This window comes from Rhinichthys klamathensis, unplaced genomic scaffold, assembly GCF_029890125.1.
Source record: "Rhinichthys klamathensis goyatoka isolate OS25496 unplaced genomic scaffold, OSU_Roscu_1.1 h1tg000192l_1, whole genome shotgun sequence".
In the NCBI taxonomy this organism is placed as follows: domain Eukaryota; kingdom Metazoa; phylum Chordata; class Actinopteri; order Cypriniformes; family Leuciscidae; genus Rhinichthys; species Rhinichthys klamathensis.
The window spans coordinates 3,937,564-3,955,224 of record NW_026606718.1 but is presented as its reverse complement, the minus strand read 5'-3'; the positions used below and the strand labels follow the sequence as shown (position 1 = coordinate 3,955,224).

General features: G+C 37.7%; 1 protein-coding gene and 1 long non-coding RNA gene across 2 annotated transcripts; one reads left to right on the top strand and one right to left on the bottom strand.

The window, feature by feature from the left end:
* The first annotated feature begins 2,007 nt into the window (after window positions 1-2,007).
* slc7a1b (solute carrier family 7 member 1b) lies at window positions 2,008-17,619 on the top strand. The gene is made up of 11 exons (XM_056262488.1): window positions 2,008-2,440; window positions 4,460-4,618; window positions 4,707-4,872; window positions 6,227-6,354; window positions 6,472-6,694; window positions 7,413-7,552; window positions 9,826-9,928; window positions 13,003-13,211; window positions 13,334-13,485; window positions 13,577-13,685; window positions 17,381-17,619. The coding sequence occupies exons 1-11, from the start codon at window positions 2,074-2,076 to the stop codon at window positions 17,530-17,532; spliced, it is 1,908 nt and encodes a 635-aa protein (XP_056118463.1). The 5' UTR covers window positions 2,008-2,073; the 3' UTR covers window positions 17,533-17,619.
* LOC130095728 (uncharacterized) lies at window positions 13,001-13,432 on the bottom strand. The gene is made up of 2 exons (XR_008808154.1): window positions 13,309-13,432; window positions 13,001-13,264 (listed from the first exon to the last, which is right to left on the bottom strand). It is a non-coding gene; the product is annotated as an uncharacterized LOC130095728 (long non-coding RNA).
* Window positions 17,620-17,661: the final 42 nt, after the last annotated feature.

The following is a 17,661-nucleotide window of genomic DNA, read 5'->3' as shown; positions in this document are numbered from 1 at the left end:
GACGGTAGGCAGTTATGACGGACAGAAACCAGAGTCAAGAGATCTGATGGAGTGAATGCAGGAGCGTCTGTGACCACCGCAGCTGCTGGTCTTCACGTGACCTCACGCTGTGCTATTTGTGGCCAGAGCTTTGAATGAGTTGGTTGCCACAAAGGCATGCGACTCGTGCTACAGGCGGACACGGTTTGAACGCCTCCCCTTGCTTGTATTTATTATGAGTTGAGAGAGGACAAAGGCTCCATCAAAGGTTTTACTTTACAAATCCTCATTGTGTTTGATACCTGGAGGAGGTGCCGGACTCAAGCCAGAGCTCAGAAAAGAATCGCAGGACTTTATTCGTATTCTGGGGATTTCCTTGCTCTGATATTTTGAGTTGGTAAGAAATGGATTTGAAACTTTAGTGCGCTCTGATTAATGGTCTCAGTGGGTTTGTTGTCTTACTGTTTATCTTATTCGAGTTTCCCATGAAACCCGTTATTGGTTTTGCTCACTAATTGATTCAGTGGCAGTAATTTATTTGAAATGCTTTAGTGTTTCAACAGTGGCCTTCAGGGAGACTCAAATTTAATATGGTTATTTCAGACTAAATTATCTTTTGATGTCTTTTCTTTCTGTAATCAAACACGAAGGGAATATTGTGAATTAGTGTTTGTGTTTTAGCCTGAAAATTGAATGAATTGTTTTTAGGCCTTTAAGATATATATATATACACTTTTTTTTTCAGTGATATTTGACGTAGACATGTTTTGTAAGAATGACCAAACTATCAAAAATGTATCTCTGTTAGGAGTTGATGAAATGGAGTGTCCTGTTACCTGAGCTGGAGAAACTGGAAAAGGGAATAAGCTCACGTTCATCTGTTTATTGGTGTACAGTATATTTATTTATTACATGTGACTTGATTGAATTTGATCTCTGACGTTAGTGCCACACTTGTTTATAAAAAGATCCTACTGTAAAGTTCAAGAGATACCTCGGCTTAACTCCAGTCTGCTTTTGGCTTCCAGCTATTACAGTATCGATGAATCATGCAGGTTGTAGTACCAGGCTCACATATCATCACTCTTGTGACTCTCCCAGAAGCTTATGTCAGGATCGTGCTGGTTGCATCATTTAATAAGACTCTTATCGCACTTCATTTGAATGTTTTATGGTGTCAATAGCTATAAAAATAAAGATCTTTAGGAAAGTTATTGTAAACTGAAATAAAGTTAATTTGGGGGGAGGAGGTATCACTGATGGAACGATAAATTGAATAGAAACGGTCAAACAAATGATTTTCAATTGTCGCATAGAATTGAATGCAACAGTTTATCTTAGAACTGTTTGTAAAAATTATTTTGATTTGTTACAGTTAAAGCGTGGAATCATTTAGTGACTGATTTTTAATTGATTAAATTGAGAGCTGTAATCTGCATAAGAATGGCTATCTGAATGTTTTACATAAATTTGTTCTCTGTGTGTATATATATATATATATAAACTGTAATATTTTAATATATAATGTAATATAATAATATTGGTGGCTTAAATGAACTTTTAGATTACTTTTAGATTGCTTTCATATGCTTGCTGAAATTAATCTGTAAAAAAAAACAATATGTAATCTTTAGCCAGTGTTAAAATTAATTTCCATTAAAAAAAATTGTGTTGTGATGCCTACATTTACTTGTAGCATTTATTATTATATTTATTCAAAAAATAATAGTAGAGCATTTTAACAATGGTTATTGATTGGCCATAACACAAAAATAAATGGTTCAATAAAAAGTTTTATAGCTAAATTCTAGTTACTAAAACTAAAATATCTAAAAACGAAATAGAAATATATTTTTAAAATTAAAATAATTTGTAATCAGAACAATTGTGCCCACTTGAACATTTGAAAATGTGGTATGTTAATAACCTTGACTTGATACAAACTTGAATTTACTGTATAACAGAATAATAATCGCTCTCACTCTGTCTTTTGTTTTTCCAGGTCATTGGCACTACAGTGAAGAGCTTGTCTCTGTGTGTTTGCGTGTGTGTGTGTGTGTGCTTGTGTGTGTCTGAGTGTTTAGAGAAATCAACATGGTCCTTGCCCACCTAAAAGTATTTGGAAAGCAGCTTCTGCGGGTGAAGGTGGTCGACTGCAGCGCAGAGTCTCGGCTTTCCCGATGCCTCAACACCTTTGACCTGGTGGCCCTCGGAGTGGGCAGCACGTTGGGCGCTGGCGTCTATGTGCTGGCTGGGGCCGTGGCGCGACAAAACGCCGGTCCCGCGATCGTCCTGTCCTTTCTGATTGCGGCATTGGCCTCAGTCATGGCAGGACTGTGTTACGCTGAGTTCGGAGCACGTGTACCCAGGACGGGCTCGGCGTATCTGTACAGCTATGTGACTGTGGGAGAGCTGTGGGCCTTCATCACCGGCTGGAACCTCATCCTGTCTTATATCATAGGTGAGAGTGCTTCAGATAGCCCAGGGTCCATTACTGCTACTTGAAATCATTCAGTTATAACTAAATGGATGCACAGTATTGGAAAAAAAAACTGACTTTGCAATATTTTGCCTTTCTGCAATATAAAAAAAATACAGGAATTTTCACCAGATGACTTTAATATCTATATTTTTAAAGGGGTCATATAATGCCATTTTTGTACAAGCTAGTATGATTCTTTAGGGTCTAAATTAAAAGTTTGTAATATACTTTAATTAAAAATTCTCATTAGTATGGTAAGAAAACACTTATTTTACTTGGTCAAAAACAGCTCTGTTTTCAGCACGCCGTTTCAGTGCATATAACTTTAAATGATAATGAGCTTTGCTCACCCAGCCCCTCTGTTCTGTGCCCGTTTGTAACACAATAACACAATAACCATAACGCGTTGTTCAGAATAAACGTGGGATTATGAATTATATTGAGAACATCATACATAGAAAACATGCCGTAATGTACCCTGAGTGTAAACCTTAGACGCATTCATTGTGAAGCGTGCAGCTAGCGATTTGCAAAGATTAATATAAATATTAATATAAAGTTTAATAAAACGTTACACTCACTTCAGTTGTTCTAGAGGTTCAGCAGGAACACGAATAGCTCCTTTTTTCGAACCGATCCTTTTTTCATAAGCAGCTTCTTAGCAAAACCAGCTCATACTGACCCTCGTTTATAAAGCAGTCTGGTGTGAAATGATTCGCGCAAACATGAGAGCATTGACGTTGCTCGTGGGGAATATTCCCTTCGAAAACCAACTCAGCCACTGCGTCTTCAGCGGTTCGGATTTAGGAACATTAAAATAACTGCTGTGTTCGTTATTACACCCAAGAACAGAACACCACAATCGCTTAGACGCCATTCTGCTCATAGACAGTGCTCCAGCATATCAACAATGACCGCGCCGGTCCGCGCAGACTATGATTGACAGCTCGGCTCGCTCACGAGCGAGGGCGGGTCTGTGTTGAAACGATGCTGTCAATCAACAATCGTGGGAGGGGCTTCCGAGCGTGTGACGTCACAAAATCGAACGGCTCAATTTGAGGCAGGGGAAAACATATAAGGAGATTAAAACAAAAACACTGGATGGATTTTTATCATTATATGATGGTTGTGTACAGGCACTGCCAACACACATTTCAGTACAATCAACTTGTAAAAGTGCATGTACCATTATATGACCCCTTTAAGAATGAATCATTCTAGAAGGAGTGGGGTGATTTTGTCAGGGAGTCCATAAAATAAAAAGCTGAAAATTACTTTTTAATTCATTTTAGGACTGAATTATTTAGGAAAAACTTCACTGTAATAAAAATATTTTTGAAGTTGTATGTTTTACAAGACAATGTCGGTCTTAAAAACTATTTTTACTTCAGAAATTGTTTATAAATATAATGTTCAACTCAATGCGTTGCTTGCTGTTTCTTTGTAATTGTTTGTGAAATTTACTTGCAATCTGAGTGAAAATGGTGTCCAATCACATCCTGCACCAATTTTTTTTTGTAGTGTTAAATTAACAAATCTACTTGAGTTTTCTTTTGAATTCAGTATGACTAAAATATTGCAAATTTATTGTGATTTATAAAAAAAATCTATCAAAATAAGAAATATATGTACTGTAAAATAAAAAAAAGTTTTACTGTATAATTACAATACTAGTACATCTTAATTTATTCATTTTCAAACAGTAACCTATCAAGCTTTTCTTTTGATTTGTAAATAAAAATATGCGCTGCCACTTTCAGAGTGAAGCTCAGCACTGTTTTTATCTAGACTCATGCAGCTCATGATATCAGGCGTCTAAGTGCCACGCTTCACTTTGAAACCAGTAGCGCATATATTTATTTAACTAACTCGCAGCTTGAGGGATTTGACAATCACACTAAGCCATAACACAATATCGATTTTATTTCGATTTATCGTGCAGCCCTAGTTATTATAACCCATATCACCTGACCGCAAATATAACGTTCCCTCTTTCAGGAACATCCAGTGTTGCTCGAGCATGGAGTGCGACCTTTGATGAGCTTATTGGGAAACATATCGAGGACTTCTGCAAGCTACACATGAATATGAAAGCCCCGGGAGTGCTAGCAGAGTATCCGGACATGTTTGCAGTGCTCATCATCCTCACGCTAACAGGCAAGACATTGAGAGTCACATTTTACAAATATACCAGTTCATATCAGTTTATGTTCAAACAAATAAATGTCTTGTGGATGTTCTGCAGGTTTGTTGGCGTTTGGGGTGAAGGAGTCCGCTATGGTCAATAAGGTGTTCACCTGTGTCAATGTTCTGGTGCTAATGTTTGTGGTGGTGTCGGGCCTCATCAAAGGAACCCTCAACAACTGGAACCTGGATCCTAAAGAGATCCTCAACCACACATCCTCCTCAAAGTAATGAACTGTTTTTTTATTCGTTTAATACTGCTATACAAACCGTATATTTTGTTGAATCTGAATTTTGTTTCAAAATCAAAAGAAAAAAATCTGTATTATATTTTGCTGAAAGTCATGTTGAGTTGCTGAAACAGAAGTAGTGACAGATTTTATTTTATTTTTTTCCATATTGTAATGTACATCTAACAGTAATGGAATATCGAAAAGAACCGTCGGATCGACAGAGAGGTTATTAAAAGAACAGGGTAGGGTAGGTTAATCACTGAAATTGTATTGTACTTTGTTTACTCATTAAACAGCATTATGATAAAAAAGGAACACTTATGACAACAACTTTCTTACCTGTACTCGACTGTTTTTATTCGCGGCGGAACTGAGAGAACGACACTTTTTCCCCTCCTTTTGGCCTAAACACTGTTCGTGGTCATTTTCTGTTGCGCCGTTTTCACTGAACTTTTTACTCTTTGAATTCTTACACCTGGAAATAATACAAGTCGACACCATTATGACTAAAAGTTTGCTAACAAGTATTTCCTACTAAAGCAAGGAGGTATTTTACTCTGGTCAAGCGTATCTATAGCAGACTGGTGGGAGTGGCCTTGGATGGCAACATGCCCAGTGCATTGTGGGTGTTGAAGACAACAGCCTTTTTCTTTTTCTTTTCTTTTTTCTAGTTAGGTAGCACCGATTAAAAAAAAATTCTACTGTATAGCTAGCCACGTTTTATTTATTTCGTCCTCAAAATCTCATCTTACTCATGCTGTTTCCTTTTTATAATCAACATAGATGAAATAAAATAAATAAAATTTATTTAAACATAAATATGAAACTAAATGTGTTTTTTATAATGACTAACACGTATAGTACAGTACAGAGAAATTTAATGTCGGAGCGGGATTTGAGCGAATGCCGTTTTACCGGTGAGCATGTGGGGAGGGGTGCGATTTTTCGAATAATAATCAAATAATTCCCAGCGATCATCGAATATTATTTTTGCTTGAAATGCCCATCCCTAATATATATATATATATATATATATATTTATATTTACATACATGTGTGTGTATATTATATAAAAAGCTAAAATAACACAGTATGGGCATTGCACTAAAAAATGGAGGCAGATGAAGAACGTGAGCTTGAAGGGATTGTTTTTTTATTGGAAAAGGTGGGATGCGTCACCAGAGAGAAGTCTGTCGCTTAACCAGACGATCGAGTCTACATATTATTAAAAAATAATTGTTTTACATTAATTTAAATTTGTATTTAATTTAACTTTATTTGTCAACTTTCAATAAATCAACTTTATTTGAGGGAGATGCTATAGCCTAGTCCTTGTTTGTATTTTCAGTACATCCGAGCTGCTGCCAGAGAGTCTGGGTGTTGGTGGTTTCATGCCGTTCGGCTTCTCTGGAGTCCTGTCTGGTGCTGCGACCTGTTTCTATGCTTTCGTTGGCTTTGATTGTATTGCTACAACAGGTACGTTTTTAATTTTGCATGACAAAAACTATTTCGAGTCTGCTCTAAGACAGATTTTCAGATTGTTGCTGCCCGTCGAAATAAAGCCCTTTTCTTTTCTGCTTCTCTGCATTCCAGGCGAGGAGGTGAAGAATCCTCAGAGGGCGATACCCATTGGCATTGTAGCATCGCTTCTCATCTGTTTTGTCGCTTACTTCGGCGTGTCTGCCGCCCTCACGTTGATGATGCCGTACTACATGCTGGATAAGAACAGTCCTCTGCCCGTGGCTTTCAAATATGTGGGCTGGGAAGGGGCGACGTACGCAGTAGCTGTTGGTTCACTTTGTGCTTTATCCACCAGGTAGGAGCTAAACAAACGTGTCTAACACAAGAAGACCCCATGCTGTCAGTATTTGTGTGCATAGGATAGGATAGCATAGGATTATTTGTTTTAAAACAACAGTTTGTCATTTCTGTGCCACTATTGGCACCAAACAGGATTGTGAAAATAATGGCTTGAAACCTTTGCAAAACTCCATTGTATTGGCACAAATGTCTACAAATACACATGCACAAAAATCATACTGATAATAATTATTTAAATAATTTATTTTTGAATTGAGGAGTAAGTTTGTTTTTGCTCTCCATGACATGACCTATTTAATACCTCAACTGTCAGGCTTAAAGCTGTGTGGAGCTTAATAGAGGTCGACCAATATTAGATTTTACAAATACCGATAATGAAGTTGGTCAGTATCTACAATAACCGATAGTTTTTAAAACTGATAAAACATTTCTTATCAATTTTGAAAACTTTTTATTTTCATTATACGTTTCAGGATTCTTTGGTGAATAGAAAGTTCAAAAGAACAGCATTTATTTAAAATAAATGTTTTGCAACCCCAGACTAGTAGTGTGTATGATCTCAAAAAATGTGGTTTGGAGTTTTATGACCCTTTAAATGCAAACCCAGTGGTTTTTTGTTTTTTCTTGTTAAAGCTAATTAGCTTCAGTAGATGTTAAATGCACTAGCTAACTGCATTGCATGGCTTGAATCTGTTTCTTCTCCCCTGAACTAGTCTGCTGGGCTCCATGTTCCCAATGCCCCGTGTAATATGGGCCATGGCTGAAGATGGACTGCTCTTCAAGTTCTTGGCCAACATCAATGAAAAATCCAAAACGCCCATAATGGCCACTATTACTTCAGGCATAGTGGCAGGTGAGGACGCTCATTCAAACCACTAACATACTCGCTTCTTTACACATCTCACAGTTATGCGGCCGACAATCTCCCAAACTGCACCATGACTAAATATGTCCGTCTCATCCACTAAACTCCAGAGAACTGATAACCTCTTTGTGCTAAAAATAGGCTTTATTCAGGCCTTCATGTTCAGAGAATTGCAGCATTGACATTAAACTGTTAGTAGAATTACCAGAAGTATAAACTTTATACATTTAAAGTGAAGTTTTCAGTTGAGGAGCTGAATTATAAGGAGTTATATTGAGCTTTGCTCTCCTAGATGTAAAGTTTTGGTGGTGAGGCTTGAGGCATTTGTGATTGTCTCATCTTTGACGTTCAGATTTAGATCATATATCCACTTATCCTCCTTCCCCTGCTTGTGTAGTCTGCTGGAACCTCTTTATTATTTTGGAACCTCTTACTTAACTTTTGTATTGATATTTAGTGCTGAAATGTATCTTAAATGTACATTTTATTTTTACCTTTTAGGAATTTAAATATATGATCAATGGCCTTAAAAGGATAGTCTACCCAAAGATGAAAATTGTCATCATTTACTCTCATGTTGTTCCAAACCCTTTTGACTTACTTTCTTCTGTGAAACACAGAAGAAGATATTTTGAAGAATGTTTGTACTAGAAAAAATACAATGGAATTTTAGAAACCAAAACTTTTGGGGTTTTATTCATATTTGAATGGACTATCCCTTTAAGTTAATATTTTTCACAAGGGAATGAGTTTTTTTTCTTTTCTTTTTTCTCCTGAAAAGGGTGTGTAAGTGCATTGCACATGAGCCAACCACAACATGAAATCATAACCTTGCTTTGTCTACATTTTAATCCGCAGTTTCTGGCATTTAGGACTAAGAGGCACCTAAAACTTTTTAATTGCATGTTAAACATGAAACACAAATACAGTCATTAAGACTAACTAATAATTATTAGGGGTGGGAATCTCTAGGCACCTCACGATTCGATTCGATTACGATTCAGAGGGCTGCGATTCGATGCTAAATCGATTATCAGAATCTTTTGTGTGTGTGTGACTATAAATACTTTGCTTTAAAAGTACAAAGTAATGACCCATAAAGAATTAACGTACAATATATTTTATTAACATTGCAAAGAACCAACAGGAAAATACATGTGTGTCTGAACTAGCAGCAGCATATTTGTAGTAAATTAATAATATAACAACGACCGGTAACGTTAACTTACAGCCGAGTGTTTTTCCTCCTCTGGCTGGAAACGTGTCATATGGCTTCTCATTTGTGTCTTGTTTCCGAAATATTTTAGTTTTACTCTACAAAGCTTACAACTAGTGTGGCTCTTGTCCAGCTCCTTTCCCCCTTCAACTTCAGAAGCCAAAATATTTCCACACGTCAGCTTTTAACGAGGAGGGTGTTTGGATTTGGCGCTCAGCCATCGCGTCCGCGTCTGTTATGTGCACGCCACAGACAGTCCGGCCACTGCACTTCCGCGCTTCAGAGTTCCGTCTTTCGCGTTCCGTCAATATTACGTTATTATAAATATATATCTAAATTTTTTTTTTTTTTTTTGAAAATCTATTTTTGACAATTGTGAATCGATTCAGAATCGTCCACATCCGCATCGCGATGCATCTAAGAATCGATTTTTTCCCCCACCCCTAATAATTATCTATTACTATTAGTTCAAGATGTGCTTTTTTTAAGTGAGGTACAGACTGTTAACAGGATATGTGGCAATACTGAAGAGAGGATATGCAATGTCAAATGTTATTATGCAGGGCACACAGCATATAAATGAGTAAATAGTGTTGTTCATTTTCAGTTTGTTGAAGTCTCTTTAAATATCACAACTCATTAACCATTTCTTAATCCTTTTAAGAGATTGTCTATTTGTATTGACTTGTTGGTTATTAAATTTTATGTCACATGAATATATTTACAATACATTATAAATATTAACACTAATACAAAAAAAGAACCATTCAAAAGTTTGGGCTCCGTAAGAAGAATACATTCAAATAGAAAACAGTTCTTTAACATTTTAATATTTCACAATATCGCTGTTTTTACTGTATTTTTGATCAAATAAATGCAGCCTTGTTGAGCAGAAGAGTTTTTTTTACTGACCCCAAACCATTGAACGGTTGTGTATTAATATTCATACTGCTGCGAACACTTCTGTGCATACACTTCTTATAATTATTACATTTAATACAACTGCTGAATCATTCTGCAATAAACACTCCTCTTCCCTTCACAGCGGTGATGGCTTTCCTGTTTGATCTGAAAGATCTGGTTGATCTCATGTCCATTGGCACTCTTCTGGCTTACACACTAGTTGCGGCCTGTGTCTTAGTTTTGAGGTATGTCTTGAATTATGGGAGTGACTACTGTTGAACTGTACATAATCAGCGAAAGGTTCGCTCTATGATCACTAAGCATAAAAAAAACTAAAAAAAAAACTGGCTACAATGAGAGGACATTATTCTACTCACCCTTCAACCATCAAACATTAGTTTCGAACATCGAACATTAGCAGTTAGTAAAAATGTTACTAGAAAAGACAATGACCCATCGATTATTGCCGCAGCAATATTACCAACGTGATCAATATCACTGTAGTTTTATATATATATATGCCTGTATTATGTAACACGTTGTCTAATTAAAAAATGTCCATTAACTGGAACATTGGGTGATAATATTTCAAAGTGATTTCTGTAATTTTGCTAGACAATAAAGATTGTTTTTTAAAGCATCCCTGTGAAAACAAACCTGGAAAGAGATTTAAGGATTATTTGTAGCGCAACCTTATGATTTGAAATGATTTGTTTCAGTCTTTTTGAGTGGAACTTCCCCAAACCGGAAGTGCCTCCCACAATCTAAAACGCAGTAAGCTTGTTAGGAAAAAGGTGGATAAACAATTAGGAAGCACAAAATGTAGGTGTCTGACATGTCTGCAGTCTGTCATTGCACTCCATTTTTATGGATCCAATAATTGTTTTGCATTATTTTCTTAATCACACTAGGTTAATGTTAAAGTTACAGCCCTGATATAAATGTATTCATTATCATAATGTATTGTATCATTGATATACTTTTATAGTTTTTAAGATTTTGAATTGGATTTTATTTCTCTTTTGTCTGTTTTCATTGTCATTTTAACTTTTAGTACTTTTGTTGTTTGTCTATATAGTTTATTAAGTTTTAGTTTTTAGTTTATTACAACTAGCTGACATAAAATAAGTGTTTGTTTATATATATATATATATATATATATATATATATATATATATATATAAGGGCTGTCAGTTAAACATATATATATATATATATATATATATATATATATTAGGGCTGTCAGTTAAATGCGTTATTAACGGCGTTAACGCAAACCCATTTTAACGGTGTTAATTTTTTTATCGCGCGATTAACGGTCTTGTTGGCTTTGTGGTTTTTTTTTCACATGCTTTTGCAACAGGATGCGGCATGTGCGCAGCTGCACAATGAAACCCATTCATTTCAATGGCTTGCGCCGCGCGAGGACGTTTTGTTGCTTCGTCGATCAAAGCACAAGCGGATCTAGCTAGACCGGAAACAACACAACAGGCACGCCGCGCACACTTGTTTGGGCTTGCGAGGCGGCCAAATAGTTGGTTAACGACGTTACGTTTTGAGTGGATGATGAGCGCGAGACGCCAAAATGGATTCCAATAAGATTCTGAATGGAAAGTTTACTTGCCAACCAAATGGAACCAAATGGTTCCATTGACAAGACCAAAGTGATCTGTGTGTTTTGTCGTGTTGAACTGAGCTATCATCATCGCAGCACGTCCAGTCTGAAATACCACTTGATGGCCAAGCACACACACAGACAGCTGATGCGAATTCTCCGCCCCCTCGTCAATATCAGGACCTCGTCAGTATTTCTTTCACCCTTTTATTGATGGACAGTGTTACATTGTGTGAGAGATTATTTGCTCCAAGTGAGAATGTTAGTGTGAAATTGAACATAGTATATCCCAATGTTGTTTTCAATAAAAAACATTTGCACAAAGCAAGCCAATCCAGTTTTCCATGTTGATAAGAGCATGAAAATGAGAAAAAAGAATGGGACAAAAAGAAATCAAGAGACATTTAGAATAGATAAAAATGTGCGATTAATTGCGAGTTACCTATGACATTAATGCGATTAATCGCGATTAAATATTTTAATCGTTTGACAGCACTAATATATATATATATATATATATATATATATATATATATATATATATATATATATATTATTTCAGTTAATGTTTATTAGGGCTGTCAAAATTGCTCAAAAATGACGTTCGAATATTCCCTCTAAAAAAACACATATATTCCAACTATTCGAATATCTGGTTGCGCATTTTGTCAATGACGCGCATTACGTCAATAACAGGACAAATTAATACAAAGAGACACAACTACTTGTATAGGTAGTTTATTTAAGTTTAAACATATTTGACAACGTATTAACTTACACTAAACCAAGTAAATCAACTAATGGCCAAGACCGCAGACCTTACTCTCGCTCGCACTCGCAGGCACTCTTTCTCTCTCTCTCTCTCTCTCGCCCTCACGCTCTCTGCGCATAACGGTTTAAATGAACAACAATAAACAAATGTTGAGTGCTGATCAAGAGTTTTGTGCTAGCAATTTAAGGTCGCGACTCTTGTCCTAAATATAGCAGGCTTCATTCGGTGATTGAAACAAATATTATTAACATTAATTGAAGTTTTACAGTATATAGAACCGACATTGAACGCTCCGAGCGAGCTGTGCTGTGGTAAACTCATAGACAGTATAAGGGTAAACTCATGGGTAAACTGCTGCTAGCTAGCCTCCTACTATGGCTATTTCGAGGGCGTCTGGCCACGCCCCCTTGGCGGGCTCTGACGTGTCTGATGTAATGCTAGCTCATTGGCGCACACGTTGGAGGCGCCCGTGCCATTGGATGTGCAGTTGCCGCAGCACAGCCAATGAGTGAGCCAGACACTCGCTGTGCAGCTGGAAAATGCGTTTTACATTTCAGAATTTTGCCACTCGCAAAGCAGACAGCCACGCCTCTGCTACCGCGCGCGTGTTTTTCCACATGATTCGAATATTAATTTTCACCTTCGAATTTCTGTTTTTTAAAACTATTCGAATATATATTCGAATTTAGAATATTCGTTGACAGCCCTAATGTTTATTCATTTTCAAGTAATGTTAATTGTTATGGTTTTAATTTTAGTTAACAATAATAACCCTGATTCATATTAAGGTGTAGACTCAATCTCTCTCTCTCTCTCTCTCTCTCTCTCTCTCTCTCTCTCTCTCTCTCTCTCTCTCTCTCTCTCTCTCTCTCTCTCTCTCTCTCTCTCTCTCTCTCTCTCTCTCTCTCTCTCTCTCTCTCTCTCTCTCTCAGGTACCAACCAGAGCAGCCCAGTGTGAATGTCCATTATCAGAGAGCCAGTTGTCAGGAGGAAACAGAGGCTGATTCCATCAACGAGAGCAGTGCTGGTTTCATACCTGGATCTCAAGATCTCTGCACCCTCAGAAACCTTCTGTTCCCCAAAAACGAGGAGCCCTCTCGTCTCTCGGGCTTCACTGTCAACATCTGCACGAGTGTATTAGGTCAGACAGACTTAGATGCATACCTGACATATTTACTTCAGTAGGCTTGCGTTCTGATGATTTTAAAATAATTAGATGGACAGCGAACTGACTTCACACTGATACCCTTCCTTTTGCTGCAGGTGTCCTGGTGTGTGTGTTCTGTGTCGTGGCGGTTCAGGGTGGATTTCAGGTCTGGGCTCTTGTGGTTCTTGCCGCTCTGGCTGTAGTTTGCTTCATCATCACCATGTTAATATGGAGGCAGCCTGAGAGCAAAACTAAGCTGTCTTTTAAGGTAAATACACACCTGCATGTTCACACAGAGTCTTTTATACTCTCTTCTTATGGTGGTTTGTAAAGCCCGGTGGGTGTATGTGTGTACCCAGGTTCCTCTGCTGCCGTTCCTCCCTGTCTTCAGCATGTTTGTTAACGTGTACCTGATGATGCAGCTGGACAGAGGCACCTGGTTGCGTTTCGCCATTTGGATGGCCATAGGTAAGTCTATTAGTGGTTGACTGATATGGGTTTTTTGATGGCCAATGCCGATATCTTAGGCCCTGTTGACACCTGGTATTAAGATGCATTTTGGTCGATCGGATCACAAGTAGACGAGGAAACACTTACCTGTTTACACCTGGTGTTTGAATCTGTCTCTTTTGTCCACTTTCAACCACTTCTGTTCTGACATCTTCAAGGGGAGGGTCTATGGGCAGGTAAATGTACGGACTTTTACAGATCTTTCAATCTATGGACAAAACAAGCTTGCGCAATTTACATATGAACGCTTTCGTTTCTGCTCTGACAGCCGCAAGATCACTCCGATCGCTCTGAGTGCGTGTTAGAAATCAGGAATGGTGAGAGACAGTGATGCGCGGGTTGATCCAAAATGAGCGGGTGCCTGCGGTCACCCGCGGTTACGAGTCATCCAAAAATATTTTTAATGATATTCGGGTCGCGGTCGGTCGGGTCGTTTGAAATCAAGATGTCAATTAAACCTTTGTAATTTATATAGTAGCTACTAGACACAATTTTCTATGAAATACATAGGCCTACACTTTATTGGCTGAATAACTGGCACGAAGATGACGCACAAGCTCAGTCTGCGGGTAGAGATGGAGGCGGAGAGAGGAAAGATATCCTAGCTGTAACGATATGCGATATGAAACCGAAATCACGACGCTCAGAATGACCCACGAACCTAAAGAATCGCGACACACCCCTTCCAACTCCAAGAGTTAGGTCTATCCTTCCCGTCCAGGGGTGCGTTTCCTGAAAGCATCGTTAGCCAACTATGGTCGCAACAAGTTCCGTCGTTACCAATAGAGTTCAATGGGATTTGCGACCAACTTGCGACCATAGTTGGCTAACGATGCTTTCGGGAAACGCACCCCAGATCCAATGCTACCACATCTTTAAATTATATTAGTATTATTTTAATTTTGAAGTTAACATTATAAAATATGTAGACCAACACAACAAAACTAGTTGGGGATAGATTATTTAAAATTGGGGAATTCCAGCGTTATGGACGTGACATTTGCAGTCAAAACTTGAAATAGGCCTATAAATTCTCAGAAAATGCATTTAATAGGCTACCAATATATTGAAACGTCTGTATCCATACCCTCTTAAAGGAGTCCAGACATTAGAAACATATCAGTCTACACATGCGTTTTATATTTATATGAGGGAAATAGGCTACACACGCATTCATGCGTGACAAAACAAATATTTAACTTTTAGGAGGCAAAATATTTTTTTTTAATTCTGTGAATTACACTGCGCAAATCAAAAGTAATACTACCCACCGGATGAAGAAGGGTTGGCTCTCCACAGAACATAAAATAGCCTATTCATTTTATTTTATTTTTCGTGTTCGCATTTATGAGGAAAAAACCATGTAAGGACGTGACCGCTCTGAAGCGGCACTAAAATACTTTTTTAAAACTTTCACAGAGACCTCAAACAGAACACACAAAGCCTTTCTTAAAGTGAATTTCAATTTGTACTAATTGTATCTTATTTTTAATCAATGTTTCATCAACCAATTGCCTGGATTTAATAAATAAGTAAATATAGCAGACAAGATAATCACGACATGGAGGCGCCGGCGCGTGAACTGGAGCGCGTCTCATAAATTAACCGAAACTCAGCGTATAAGGTAGCCTACTTCACAGACCTGAAAAATATATCTATATTGAAATGTCTACTTGTAAACAGAACAATTCAAAACGAAAGAAAACGGACTGCTCTCTGCTTATCTGAATGAAATGTGCATTTCTCTCTGGCGCATTCACTACTGCGAAGATCGCGAGTCAGCAACGTCAACTTCATGTTTATTAATAAACAATTAGCCTACTTCTTGCGATGCTATTTACACATTTGTGTTACACGTCTAATGGCCCAATGACGCTATGATGAGCATTTACCTACTTTTAAAAAATGCGGGTCAGGAAGCGGGTAGGGTACAATATTTTCTTTCTTTTTTTTTTGCGGTCCGAGTTGCAGGCGGGTTAGTTGAAAACGTCAGTCGGCTGCGGGTTGTTTATACATTGACCCGCGCATCACTGGTGAGAGAACATTGTGCTTGGTACATTTTTAATCTTCAAAACTTGCGTCTCCAGCCAAAGTTTAAATCCTGTCTGGCTAGCGCGCTGCCGCTTCCCATAATGTTTACGCATTAGGTCAGTAGACGGTCTTTTGTGGCTTTTTGAAAGCATTTGACCACGTGAGCGCTTACACTACGAAAGCAATCCGGTCGAATGCATTTGACTACCTCTGGAAGTGGTCGAAAGTGGACAAGCTCAAAATATTTTAGACCCCATTTACACTTGCGTTTTGGTCGATCGAGTCACAAGAGGACGACACTAAATACATCTTAAAACCAGGTGTGTGACCAGGGACTTAGAAAGCAGGGTGGCTAATATATATAATATCACACCATTTCATTTAAAGACAGTAATTTCTGCAGTGAAATTTATGTTATGTATTTAGTCATTTAGAAATAGTTGTAAAATGAATTGCTATCAAAAAAATAGTTATAAACATCGATAAAATGTAAGAAAACACTGTAGCTAACAGTACACTCTCCAAGACCAGGTAGTGCTAATTTTACTTTAGATTAGATATTCAAAGAGTTGTTTAATAGATATAAATGCATATTTGCTGAATGCCGACTGTATATGAAAAATTGTTATAATGTTTGCCTTTTTATTACTAGTAATAGAACTGCAAACATTATAATACCTTTTTTCATGTACTGTTTACTTTCTTTGTTAAACAGTTCTAATAATGTAATGTAATGCAGATGGAGAATGAAAGCTCCAGTACATCTTAGCAGACATCTTCTGTCTTAAAGGGCTAGATCACCCAAACATGAGAAAAATTGTCATCATTTACACCCTCTTGTCGTTCCAAACCCGTAAGACCCGTTCATCTTTCCTCCATTGACAGGCTTTTATTGTGGTAGTTGTGTGGACTAAGTTCAATCTGTTCATCATATAAAGCGATCGTGTCTCTTCAGAAAATTTGGACTAAACCACTCAATTCATATGGATTAGTTTTACAATCACTTTATGAACTTTATGAAGCGTCAAAGTGGTAGTTGCGTAGTTGCATAGCTGTCAATGGAGGGACAGAAAGCTCTCAGATTTCATCAAAAATATCATCATTTGTGTTTCGAAGATGAACGAAAGTCTTTACGGGTTTGGATCGACATGAGGGTGAGTAATTGATGACTGAATTTTCATTTCTGGGTGAACTAAGTTTTTAGGGGATTTTTGAGGCATTTTATTAATCACTTGGGCTCCCAGTTTTGAACTAAGTAGTTCCGCCTGTAGCGTTTGGACCAATCAGACACACAAATGATTCATTATATTTAATGAATAATCCAGCAGACTCACTCTAATTTGCTACAGCCCACTGAACGATCGGTTTGGTCCAATATCCATCTCCTTATAACTGTATATTAAAAATTTAAATAAGTCCTGATATATTGTCACAAACTTTTTCACATTCAAATTGGTTGCATAGTGCAGGACATTGAACTGCACAGGCTTGAATAAAAGAAAACAAGATAAAAGAAAATAAATGGGTACAGTTGTTCAAAATAATCACAATAAACTTTAACCATAGACGGAAAACAAGTACAAGGTCTTCTGCTATGCGTTAATAACTTTGTTTCTCTCTAGGTTTTGTTATTTATTTTGGCTATGGGATCTGGCACAGCACAGAGGGAGCGTTGGCCTGTAACGACACAGAAGACCCCGTCAAACCAGATGAACCAGCCTCACCTGAGAAAGAGGCTTTCCTGAGCAACGCAGGGGAGAGCAGTGACCCTTGAGAAAGCACTTCAAATACTCGCTATACCGATGTATGTGACCTACGACAACCAAAACGTCCCAACACAAAGCTGCTATTGACGTTCAAGATGCTTCTCTTGATGTGTTACTGTAGGTCTAAAGCACCTTTG

Excerpts from the sequence above, each read along its gene's own strand:
- slc7a1b (XM_056262488.1), top strand. The coding sequence starts at position 2,074 with ATGGTCCTTGCCCACCTAAAAGTATTTGGAAAGCAGCTTCTGCGGGTG. Across the intron at positions 4,619-4,706 it reads CATCATCCTCACGCTAACAG|GTTTGTTGGCGTTTGGGGTG; the intron begins GCAAGACATTGA and ends GATGTTCTGCAG. Across the intron at positions 7,553-9,825 it reads TACTTCAGGCATAGTGGCAG|CGGTGATGGCTTTCCTGTTT; the intron begins GTGAGGACGCTC and ends TTCCCTTCACAG.